The sequence below is a fragment of the Typopeltis vanoorti genome, chromosome 12 (genome assembly GCF_054136105.1).
Source record: "Typopeltis vanoorti isolate ZY-2024b chromosome 12, IOZ_Tvanoo_1.0, whole genome shotgun sequence".
Taxonomy (NCBI): domain Eukaryota; kingdom Metazoa; phylum Arthropoda; class Arachnida; order Uropygi; family Thelyphonidae; genus Typopeltis; species Typopeltis vanoorti.
In genome coordinates, this window is record NC_143560.1 from 89,094,822 (window position 1) to 89,107,905 (window position 13,084).

Consider the following 13,084-nt stretch of genomic DNA (forward strand, 5'->3'; position numbering starts at 1 on the left):
AATGCCATGGAGAAATTTGGCAAATCTCAAGTGGTTGCACTTGATATTTCCAAAGCTTTTGACCTGCTCTGGCAGAAAGGTTTACTAAGCAAACTCCCATCATTTGGACTGTCTCAGGACTTCTGCAGTTGGATTGCCAGCTTTCTGTCTGAACGCACACTATGTGTGATGGTAGATGGTTCCCTATCCTCTCACATCCAGCTGATGCTGGATGTGAGAGGATAGGGAACCATCAATAAATATCTCCATATTTATTGTTGAACATATAACTAATCCTTCTTTTCTCTGATTGTTATTGCCTGAATATAACATTTTGTATTAGTTGCTTAGAAAGATCTCATCTGTTTTTGTCTTCCTTGTTTCAGTCATACCTAGTACTTATTCACGTGTTCTTCTAGTTTCATTTCTTTTTCATTGATGGTTTTTACGTTGATAGTACCAATCTTGAACTCTGCTGATGTTGAGTTGGGATGTGCTTCAGGATTTGTTCCAGTAGCTGACTTTTTGCTGTTCGCCTTGGTTTCCTGGCGAAAACAATGGGGGCCCTTGTTTAACTTGGCAATACCTCAGCTATTATGAAATTCTTTCATGTTGTACCATAATTTTATATTGTGATTTAAGCCGATAAGAATACGATTTGCACGGCTTAATTGTGAATTGCCAGCCCCTCCTTGTATGTTCAGTATCCAAGTAGATACCTAACAGGGTGCACCGTGAGGATTGGACATTAGGTTAGAAGCCTTGTCAGTTCACCACATTCCTTAAAAGGCTGTGTGATGGTCTCCTCCCAGTTATGCAACTTAAGCACCTCAATATATGAGTTGTTTAGTATTGTATTACCCAGCATTGTGATAGTATGGCAAAGATTTGCAAATTTGTCAACTCTCAATACTTTTGAAATTTTTAAGTATCAGAATGCAAACTCTCAAGTTTGCATTCTGTTTGACTACTTGATATAAAATAGAATTGCATAATTGTAATTGTTATATACTTATCATCTATGCTTTTAATAAGATTTATTGCCAAATTAAAACATTTTTTAGCATATTTTCTTCAATCAGTAACTTTTTAGTATTTTCATACATAGAAGTACATGAGTGTTTTGTTCTGTTTTTTAGAAGTTAAGATTAACCTTTTTGTTTTTAAATAAAACAGTCTATAATTTTCAAGTAGGCATATAGTTTTTTTTCCTACCTGTTATTGTGTAGAAAAAATTCTTTACTGTTTTAAGCTTTATTTTAAGACTAGCAGTACAAATATTTCTAGTTTACCACCGGTGACTCCTTTCATTGGAAAGGAGTCACCAGTGGGAAACAGTTGAGGATTAATTTTGGTATAATTGCTGAGTAACTTTATTTTCAGAAAACAGTTGTCCTTTTAAAAATTTTCATAATTTTCTTCAAGTTCCTGATAAGAAGTAGAACTTCTTCCATTCTAAACCAGACTTATCCAGACATGCATGCAATTTAAATTGCTTTATTTTAGTTTACTATAAAAGAAACTGATCCAATACTATAGAATGCTCTTTCATATTCAGTATTTTTATTTTCATAACTTTAGTATTTTTTTAAATTGGTTCTGTGTATGTTTCTTCCTTAATTTTACACTGCTATTTTCTAAAGTTTCATATTGAAGTTTTCATATTTTTACGAGAATATAAATATGAACCAAATGCCAATTTGGCATTTAGTCTCATATTCACATTATCTTGATTACTTGACAATTATGATCATTTAAAATTATTTTCAATAAATTAGATGCATTTCATATATTTTAAAAGGCATATTCGTTTAAGTTTTTGTTCAGCAGTGAATATTTCTGGTAGGGCCAATCAATTTCTGAGGTGTGTAGCCATGCAACCATTCATCTTGAGTTTATTTCCAAACTAATGGTCAAAAGGTCAATGGTCAGTGCAGAATTTTATAAACATTCTTTGCATTGCTGCTGATACAAGGAATGAATTGAATGAGATTGACATTATACCAATCCAGTGATTGGTTCCTGCTTCACAACAGTGCACCTTCACACGACGCTGTGATTGCGAATTTGTGAATTTTTGGTAAGTAGGAAAGTCAATTTCAAGAAAGTCAGAAATTAATATTAGAAGGGAAATTGGATGGAAAAAGAGGGAGAGGTAGACCCAGGAGAATGTGGTTTGAAGACATTAAGGACTGGACTGGCTTGAATTACCATAAATGTTCCGAGCAGCAAAAGAAAGAAAAAGGTTCCGTGACATGGTTGCCAACCTCCTTCTAGGGATGACACTTGAAGAAGAAGAAGGAAAGTCAATGCTGTTCAGCACCCATCCTACTCACCAGACCTTGCTCTAGCCAATTATTTTCTTTTCCCAAAATTAAAATTTTTGTTTAAAGGTCATCATTTCCAAACTGGATGGTATCACCAAATTGTGTCAATGCACAAACAAGTGCATCGGTCAAGAATATTCTAAAATTAGCATGGTATATTTATTGTTTTGAGCTACACCTTGTTTGTGTATGTGTGCATGTAATCCACACACAAAAAGTTGTAATACTTACAGCAAATTGGTGCCATTCATCACTACTTATCTGTCATATTTTAATCACTAGGTTCTTATGTGTCTGTCAAAAACATGGCTGATATTCTAATAAATTGTATCATAGGTATTATTATGGTCTATTTGCATCATGAAAAACTAGATGACATAACAAAGGCAGCTTTGTTATGATTCCCTTTAATGAAACCACTATATCCCCTGCTCCAAAATAATGGAGAAAGTAATCAATAGCAAACTCTTCCACTACTTAGAAACCCACCAATTCAGATTCTGTCATTCAAAATCCACAGCTCGCCTCTAACTATATCAACCACCACTGGACACTTGACATGGAAAGGTTTTGAGAAACTTGTGCTGCTGCCCTCGACATTTCCAAAGCTTTTGACCATGTGTAGCATTGTGGCATGCTTAACAAATTGCCATCCTTTTGTTTCCCTGCCACCATCTGTAATTGGGTAGCCAGCTTTCTCTCTCTGGTTGTTCTCTGCAAAGTAGATGGCTTCCTCTCTTTAAGCTTAACCATCAAAAGGAGTACCTCAAGGCTCTGTCCTGTCACTTACTCTCATAGTACTTTTTCTTGTTCATAAATGACCTACTCACAGTCACCCCTAATCCTATCCACAGCTTTGCAGTAGGACAGTAGTACTCTCCACTCATCTTACTCATTTGACAAACCATGCAGTACTTTGGGATCTCAGGCTACAAGATCATCTACACCCAGTGCCTTAAACATTGATCTTCATACCATCTTCAGTGGAGCGAGAATAACTTATCATATTCAATGCCATCAAAATACAGTCTTGCCTTTTTTCTCATAAAAGAGATCTCATCTTACTTATCCTTAACCTCAGTAATACACAAATCACCAGACAAGATCAGATCTCTCTCCTTGGAATAACATTTACCTTCAGTCTCTCCTGGCATAATCACATCATATCAATAGCCTCGGCATCCAAAAAACTAGGCATTCTCTTTCATTCAAGAAGCTATTTTACACTCAACCAATTCCTAACTATGCAAATCACAAATTCACCCATGCTTAGAATACTGCGCACATGTTTGGGGTGGTGCACCTAAAACTTCCCTTAAAATCCTAGATGCTGTCCATTGGCAAGCAATTAGGCTCATTGATGACCCCTCTCCTAACAGATTCACTTTTGCTTCTATCTCACACTCAGCATTTCAGTACTGTCTATTTCACAGTCACTGTCCAGTGAATTGACAACCTTTATACTGTTCAACTACAAATACATTGAACCTGCTTCTGCTCCTCCTCTTTCCTCAAGTATTCTCAAACAAATGCAACCCTCAACCCTTAAAAAAAAAACAAAAAAATAATAAGCTTCTAAGTTCTTATCTACATACCATACACAGCACTGGTGTGCTTACAACACACCAGTGCTATATATATATATATATTAGGGTTACCAAGTAATTTTATAAACTTGGTTATTTTACTCCTAATCCCAAGTAAGCAAACAGTTAAGTTTGTGCCTGAAATATAGTTCAAGTCTAAAGGTGGTGCAACACCAGGGCAACTCATTGTAAAGGTGGGTAAAGCTCTGATCACTATTCTTAGTATTTTCCATAATGTAAAGCACATCTCACTAAGAGATGTATACTGCAATACATTATGGATGGGGTCACTACCCAGACCGGCTTCAATCTTTTTTGAGGTCTCCTCAGTGACCCCACCCATAATGTAATGCAGTATACATCTCTTAGTGAGTTGAGCTTTACATTATGGAAAATACTAAGAATAGTGATCAGAGCTTTACCCATCTTTACAATGAGCTGCCCTGGTGTTGCACCACCTTTAGACTTGAACTACGTTTTAGGTGCAAACTTAACTGTTTGCTTACTTGGGATTAGGAGTAAAATAACCAAGTTTATAAAATTACTTGGTAACCCTAATATACATTATTCCCAAGGTAAAAAAACTCATTTATATATATATATATATATGTTAAAGATACCAAACTATTTTAAACCCTGGTTTTACTTCATTTCCCAAGTAAGCAAACAGACAAATAAGTCAAGTTTGCGCCTGCACGTATTGCGAGTCTAGCTGACCCTCAAAGTAGTGCAAGACCAAGGCAACTCATGGTAAAAGTAGAATAAGCTCTGATCACTAATCTTAATATTTACCCTTAATACAAAGCACATCTCCTAGAGGAGATGTGTTTGACTTGTTTGTCTGTTTGCTTACTTGGGAAATGGAGTAAAACCAGGTTTAAAATAGCTTGGTATCTTTAACATTTATTTTACCCAAGGTAAAATACTTTCTACATTTATATCTCCTCCTGAGATTTTTATTTAAGGTTAAAACACCTTATGGTAACTTGTTTTGGTAAAATACTTATAAGCTCTGTATTACTAAAATCTTTATATATATATATAAAGGTAGCATTCCGGAGACCATTCACCATCTTGGTCACTCACCTCTGACACCTTTCTAATTATTTTCCTTTCTTTTAGTGTTACACAGTGATCAGCATTCATTTTAGAAATTATGGATTTTACAACCATGTTATAAATAACTCTTTTTATTATCCCAACGTTTTGATCTTCATATCAAGATCATCATCTGGAGCATACTCAAATATACAAGACAAGCTGCATTACACTACAAACAGTAAGCTAGAGAAACAATTCTCTAACTTACTGATGGTTTATCTAGCTCACTGTTTGTAACGTCACGCAGCTTGTCTTGCATATTTGAGTATGCTCCAGATGATGATCTTGATATGAAGATCGAAACGTCGGGATAATAAAAAGAGTTATTTATAACACGGTTGTAAAATCCATAATTTCTAAAATGACTGTCTAGTTATTTCCTCTACTCCCTCATCCCTAAGAAACCTAGATGATCAGCCTGGCACAATAATCCAGATGTGGACATATCAAGGCATTATAAAGAGGAATAATCACTTTCTTATATCTACTTTAGTGTGTTCATCAATAGCCAAGTAATCGTATAGGCTACCTTGGCATCCTTAGGAATATGCCCTCTGAACTTCAACTCTCTGGCTTCTACTACCCCCATTCCCTAGTTTCATATATTTCTTGAAGTACATTTCCCCTCAGTGCGGCACACAGCTTCTAATTCATTTATCCTAAAATGTGTAATTTTACACTTTTTTTACATTAAATTGAAATCCATTATGGTTTGCCATACTATCAGCCTATTTAAATCATCCTGAAAGCTCATCTTTGATTAACTATTATTTATGTATTTTCATCATCAGCAAACAACTGAATATTACCTCTTCAGGTTATTTCCTATATCATTATAAACAATAGTGGTCCTATGCCAGAACCTTGAAGCACCCACCACTAGTTACCTGCTTTCTCCTGGATTCTGCTCTTCCTTATACTACTTTTTGATATCTATACGTCAGCCACCCTTGTATCCATATCACACTGGTGATATGGATACAAGGGTAGGTATTATTCCATTTTCAAATTATACCAGAAATGCCCAGAATAGTGTGAGTAAAGGTTCTGTAAAGAAAGAAAACATTATTGTTATGTAAGTAATCTATATTTATTCTTCTTGTGTATTTATGTGAACTTTCATCTCAATAAAATATGGAAATCATTTTTTCATTATCTGACAAGGCATTGAAGCTCATTCAGGGTATTGCGACCACTTTCATTGATGTTTTGATATTTAAAATTTTTGCAGATTGTTTGAAGTAATGAGCATTGTATTCTTCAGCACTGTTGTCATCTTAATTATGAATCTATTTATATAGTTTCTGCACTAACAGTTCTGATTAGGCTTGCCTCTTTATGACAGATAGGAATTCACAATGGTTGGATGTATGTTACTGAACCAGATGTACACCATCTCTTTTGTGCAGAAGCTAGTTCTGGAATAATGGGTCATTCAAGAACTATCATTGCTAATTCTTCTCAGTAAGTTATATATATATATATTTTTTTTTTTTTTTTTGTTATAATGCTCTTCTTTGATGGTTTTATTATATGAATCTTATATTTTTGTAGTCAGAGATGTTATCCCTATTGAGCCCTTTGCAACCATGAACAGTCAAATGAACAAACAAAATAATTTATCTATTACCTTTACACATAATGGATATAGGGTTGGTGAGATGGATAGCTGGGTGGTTGATGGAGAGATATCAAAGAGTAGTTTATTCAGGAGTAGAGTCCAAAAGATGGCCTGTGACTAGTGGTGTGCCACAGGGTTCTGTTCTTGGACCACTGCTGTTTAATCTGTTCATTAACGATATAGGGAAGGGTCTAAGTGGGACAGTTCATTTGTTCGCTGATGATGCAAAGTTGGGTAGGGCGATAGTGAATGCAGAAGATGTCAAAGTCTTGCAAGATGACTTAGATAGATTGGAGTTCTGGACTAAGGAGAATGGATGTCAATTTAATGTGACAAAATGTAAGGTTATGCATTTCGGAGTGAAAAGATTAGCAGCAGTATACCACATTGGTGGAACTGTACTCCAAGAGATTGATGAGGCCAGGGACTTGGGAGTGTTGGTGGATAGGGAGATGAAGTTTAGGGGGCACATTGCAAAAGTAGCTAAATCAGCTCATCAACTCACTTGGTTGTTGAAAAATACCTTGACGAGCAGAGACAAGCAAGTTATTGTACCTCTGTACCGAGCCCTGATAAGACCTCATCTCGACTACTGTGCCCAGATTTGGTCACCTCGGTTCCTTCTTGATGGGGAGGAGGTGGAGAGGATCCAGAGGCGAGTGACTAAGATGATAACAGGTCTATAGAATGAACCATATGAGAACAGGTTGAAGATTTGTGGGTTGCAGAAACTAGTTGATAGGCGGAAAAGGGGAGATATGATTGAGACATTCAAATTGCTAAAAGGATTCTATAGGATTAATTCAGATGATATTTTTGAGATCAGGACTGGTGGTGGGAGAACTAGGGGACACCCATGGAAGCTGGGCAAGAGGGTGGTTAGCAGTAGTGTTAGAGCTGGGTTCTTTACTTTTAGAGTGGTAAATGAGTGGAATAAGCTGCCAGAGTCTGTTGTGGGTGCTATGACAATGAGCGAGTTCAAAGCAAGGTATGATAGATACTGTGAGAATGTTGAACAGTTGTGTGAACATGATGTTTAGGGCCTCCCTCGATGAGTCTAAGGACTCCTGGAGTAGCCTGTAGTAATAATAATAATAATAATGTTCTGGTAATTTATACAGTTTATCCTTAATTTTCGGTTAACTCCATGAATGTGCAACATGTTCAGTTCCAAATGGAAGATTGAAAGAAATTCATTAATTTAGGTCATTTAGTTTGCTACTTGATTTTTGATTTTTTTTTTTTTTTCAAAGTCTTATTACTATATAAAATTAAATCACATTTAAAACCCACATTATACAGTAACTAAGAATATACAAAAAAAAAAAAAAAAAATGCTCTATCATGGCCTTTTTTTTTTTTTTTTTTTTTTTTGAAGAAGAATTCGTGGAAAATTACAGTGAAACAAAACAAAATCATTTAGTATAATATAACAAGAAGAGCTATTGTCAAGCTGACCAGAAAGTGATAAATCACTTATCTGCTGTGGCAAAGAATTGAGAATTATTCTTTCTAATCGACAAGCTTAGTTGTTGAATGTTACTCATATTTTAACAGTATTGCAACACAATGTGAACTAAATTATAAGTTTATTAACTGCCTTATATAAGTTGCTGGATTTCAAACCTATATCTTCAGAGCACAAAACATGTTACAGCTTACATGCAAAACTGAGTAAGTGAAAATTCAAATTGTAACAGACAAAAGATTTAATGTCCTAATTTGGTGTATTTTAATGTAAAAAGAAATGTTATGGTTGTGTAGGAGTTGATCTTAAAATATCAGTCTCCCAAATTTTTGGCAAATTAATGCAACAATAATCATTCTGGTTAGGAGAATGTTTCATAGCCATGGCTGACTCTAAAAATAATATTTTTGACCTGTAATGACTTCTGTATAGCACATTGGTTTTCTTATATCTAATCCTATGTGCAGGACTGTCCAAAGCATGGTCTGCCAGTCCAGACATGCCATAATAATGATAGCAAATGTATTTTTTATGTTCTCAAGGTGGATATTAGCAGAACTTATTGCCTGTCCTTAGTAGGCCAAGTCACAGTTACATGGAAGTTCATAGACTTCTGGATATTCTAGGGGATGGAGTTTTGGAGTTTTACCTTAGGAGAGCACATCAGACTTGCTAATTTATCATGAAGTTTGAATGTAGTGCAAAGGTTATATTTTATTAGTACTTTGGCTATTTTCTCTGATATACCTTGGACATAAGGAATAGGAATAGTGGTGTTTCGTTCTTGTGTGTGTTGGGAGGAGGGGGAAGTAAGAGGGCCATGTAATATTTTATCTATTTTGTAGAACCTCTTCATGATAATGAAGAGGTTCTAATAAATCTCTAAATAAAACCTCTTCATGATAATCCATCCCATATTTTTGGATGCCTAAACTCTAAAAATCTAATATTCCCCTATGCCCTATAGTTGATAGCACACAGTCGTGCTTATAAACTTGCTCAGTAGTTAGCTAAGTTGCTTGCCTCAAGTACTTTCAACTCCTCTACTTTTCTTTAAAAAAAAAAAAATTCCCTCCACTTCGGATTACTACTTAAAAATCACATCTTTACAAATTCAGACAGTAATGGATAGTTTCTAGATGCTCTTGATTTAATAAAGTCTAATTTTTCCCCTGATATCTTTGAATCATTCAAATTTACTATGCATGCAGGTTACTTTACATGGCAAGGAAATATCTACAAACATATTCCATGTAAAAAAGTAAAGTAACGCATTTTTTTTTTCAAAAAATAGTGAACATGCACTGCTTCTCCACAAAGTCACCAAATTTATTGATACATTTGTCCCAACAATAGATCAGTTTATCAATACCAGTACTGAAGAAGTCCATGCCCACACCCAGTAGCCAACATCGCACTGCTTGATGAACTTCCTCATCTGAAGTGAAATGCCTTCTGGAAAGGTGTTTCTTGATGGTGCCAAACAAATGGAAGTTTGAAGATGCTAAGTCTGGGCTGTAGGGGGGGGGGGATGTGTCAGTTTCCCAATGATTACAGCACAATCACTCATGAGTGGTGTGCAGAATAGTGTTTTGTGCACCAAAATCACACTGCTTGTCAAGAGCCCCATTTGTTTGTGCCAAATGTTAGCTTTCAGTTTGTCCAATGTTGCACAGTAAAGCTTCGCATTGATCGTTCCTCCCTTTGGCAAGCACTTCATCAACAGAACACCTTGGCAATCACAGAACACTGTGGCTATGACTTTTCTGATGGTGGGAACAGTTTTGAATTTTTTGCACACAGGAGATTGTCGATGATTGACACTATTAACGATTACTGGCCAACAGCATTCTTTAAGACGTCTTGACTGGTAGACCACACTTTGGATATTCCTGTGCACAGGATTAGATGAAGAAAGCCATTCTGCTATACAGAAGTTGTTATGGATCAGAAAGATTATTTTTACATTCAACCATGGCTATGAAGTATTCTCTTAACCTTGAACAAGTATGGTTTCATTAATTTGTCAAAAATTTGGGAGACAGTTATCGTAAGATCAACTCATGCATGCCCGTAATACTTCTTTTTTACAACATTATAAAGTGCCTAATTAGTGCTTTAGATCTTTTGTCTGTTACAATTTGAATTGTTTCACTTACTCATTGTCACATGTTAACTGTAACATAACATGTAGTGTTCTCTGATGATGCTAGTATGAAATCCAGTGAAATATAACCCAGTTAATAAACATTTTTTATAATTTAGTTCATTTGGTGTTGAGTACCATTAAAAATAAATTATGAGAGTCATTCTTGTATGAGTTTTATATGTTAGCTCATGGGTTATAACAGAGTTTTACTGTAAAGAATCAGTAAAAAGTACTTCATAGTTAAAAAGTAGTTCATAGTTATGTAATTCATTCATTCCTTTAAGTTAGCTGTTATTTTCTCATTCATTAAAATCAGTCATTTCTCAATTCACTCATTTTTTGAGGAGATTCATTGTTTTAAGTTCACTTGTTTATTAGTTAACTTAAGTCATTAGCTGTTCTTTGCTCAGATGTTAAGTGTTGCATCAAGTTCAGCGATGAATTTTTAATGAAATAAAATTTGTAACTGCTATTTCTTGCACCATGTTTTACTTGCAGCAGTTATTATTTTTTTTTAAAAGTTTTTTGATATAAAGTTACTTAAGAGTCAAAGTTAAATAATTAGAAGAAGACTCAATTTGATCAGTAAGATTAAGAACTTAGCCTCAAGGGTTGGCTTCTAGAGGAGGGTATCGGGATGATTTAATAACATTTAGCACACCCATAGTACTAATATACAATAGATTTACAAACTTATAAAAATCAAGTGGATATTAGATCCAGCATTATTTCAAAGCCGAATGCAGAAACTATGAAAGTTTCATAAAAATAAGTTGAACCAGAGAGCTTATGGGAATATACCCGCCGGCATTTACAAGTTGCCCTAGTGCAGACTACTTTAGAAAACATCGATGCTGTCCAGGCATCCATATATTCACTTTCTAATTAGTCCATTTTTGATAAGGTTTCACTGGCCTGACAGCTGTTTCAAACTGGTTGGTTCTCTTCAGAGACCAGGCAGAAACCTTAAGAGAGCAAAAACTCTCTTTCAATATTAAGGAACTTTCTACATTCAGCTTTGAAATAATGCTAGATCTAATATCCACTTGATTTTTATAATTTTACATTGCCAAACTGGAGCCTTTTGGCTCTTTATTTTAGTAAAAAGATTTACAAAATTTCTTGGGTGGGATTGACATTAAAAAAAATCTGTAAGATCTCCATGTAGCCTGAAAGGTATGTAGCAACTAACTGTTGCTTCTTAGAATTATGGAAACTACTTCCATGTTAGAGTAAAACTTCAGTTTAATATAAACCAAAATAATCACTCGATGTTTCAACCTCCACATTAAGATCATCATCTGGAGTATACACATATATGTACGAAGAAACAAAACCTGCATGGTATGCTAAAGTTACTGGTCGTTAAAACTATTGGCCTGACCTCTGGTGAAAAAAAAAACCTTTCTAGATCAAAGCTAAAGTCATGTTATTATTATTAGGTTACAAATTAAATTAAGCTAGAGAGCAACATGTCACAAAAAAAAAAGTTACTCATATAAGTATACATATAAATTAAAACAAACCAGAATGGATGGTGGCCAATAAAAGCTGAAAAATTGCTTAGGGTCCTAAAGTCAGAGTTTGCTGGAAAACTTGGAAGAACTAAGTGGGCTGAATGTGTGCCATCCAAATTCTTGGGATTTTATGCCACCATTATTGTTAAGATTAGGGTGGTTAATCAAAATTTCACAGGCTTCTTTAAATTTCCATTCATACCAGGTTTTTGTATGATGTAAAGAACAAGTACTTTTTCAGTCAATTTGGTGTAGGGTGTTAAGAGTATGATCTGAGTGGCCTGCTTCACCATAATTGTTAAATTAAATTGAATGTGTCTTTTATGTTCTTTTTTACAGATAGGGATGGTACGTCATTAACATCTGCTTTGGGGAACATAAAATATACATTTGCTACCTTTATTATTGCAAGTCAGGACTGGAAGACCATGCTCTTGGACACTTTCACAAGTTTTTTGATGGAAGAAAATCATTGTTCTATATAGAAGTCATTATAGGTCAGAGAGATTATTTTTTGAGTCAGCAGTGGCTATGATGCATTCTCTTAACTTTAACAAGTATGGCTATATTAATTTGTCAAGAATTTTGGGAGACAGTCATCTTAAGATCAACTCTTTGTCTGTTATAGTTTGAATTGTTCCACTTACTCATTGTCATATGCAAACTGTAAAATGATGTTTTGCTTTGAGGATGTTGGTTTGAAATCCAGCGAAATCTACGCCAGTTAATAAATATCCTTTTATAATTTAGGATTTTGTTTTAATGTTGTAATACTGTTAAATTAATTTATGAATAATGTCTAACATATAAGCCTGTCAATAAAAATGGAAGTGTGCATGTACTTTTCAAAATCACTTCAGACCTCCAGCAATTAGAATGTTGGTTTCACATTGCACAGTGACATTAAATACAATTTTTCAAGGAATTCTGGAAATGTAAGAAGAAACCAAATTTAGATTTTTTTAAATTTCAGATGAACTGAATGCAAGTATTAATTAAGTTGTTTTTTTTTTTCTTGCAAAACAGATAAATTATCTTTTCTTAAATATCAGACAGGATGTTTTCACACTTTCTAGCTGTTTTGCCATGGCCCTAATTAGGGTTTCTGTCTGTGTGTTAAGGCTTAAGTGCTGGGAGAAACTCATTTTTGGTTAGCTTTGATATCACTTCACTGTTCATCAGCATTCTCTTAAGTGACACCTTATAACTTATGAAGTTTTTCCTCCTAATACATATCACAGATCTCTTTTCCTTTGCTATCTCTTGGGAGAACAAAATTTATAACCAGATAGAGGGCACCTCTCTGTGTTCTTCCCTTTCACCCCATGCAAATTTT

At 34.8% G+C, this 13,084-nt stretch overlaps 1 protein-coding gene across 1 annotated transcript in view; it reads left to right on the top strand.

Moving 5' to 3' along the window:
* The window catches only part of LOC150100980 (nephrocystin-4-like), a 173,582-nt gene that overhangs the window by 99,267 nt on the left and 61,231 nt on the right, over window positions 1-13,084 (top strand). The window contains exon 7 of the mRNA XM_090401950.1: window positions 6,339-6,457. Within this exon, the coding sequence (XP_090258076.1) occupies window positions 6,339-6,457 (119 nt within the window). The remainder of the gene's footprint in view (window positions 1-6,338; window positions 6,458-13,084) is intronic.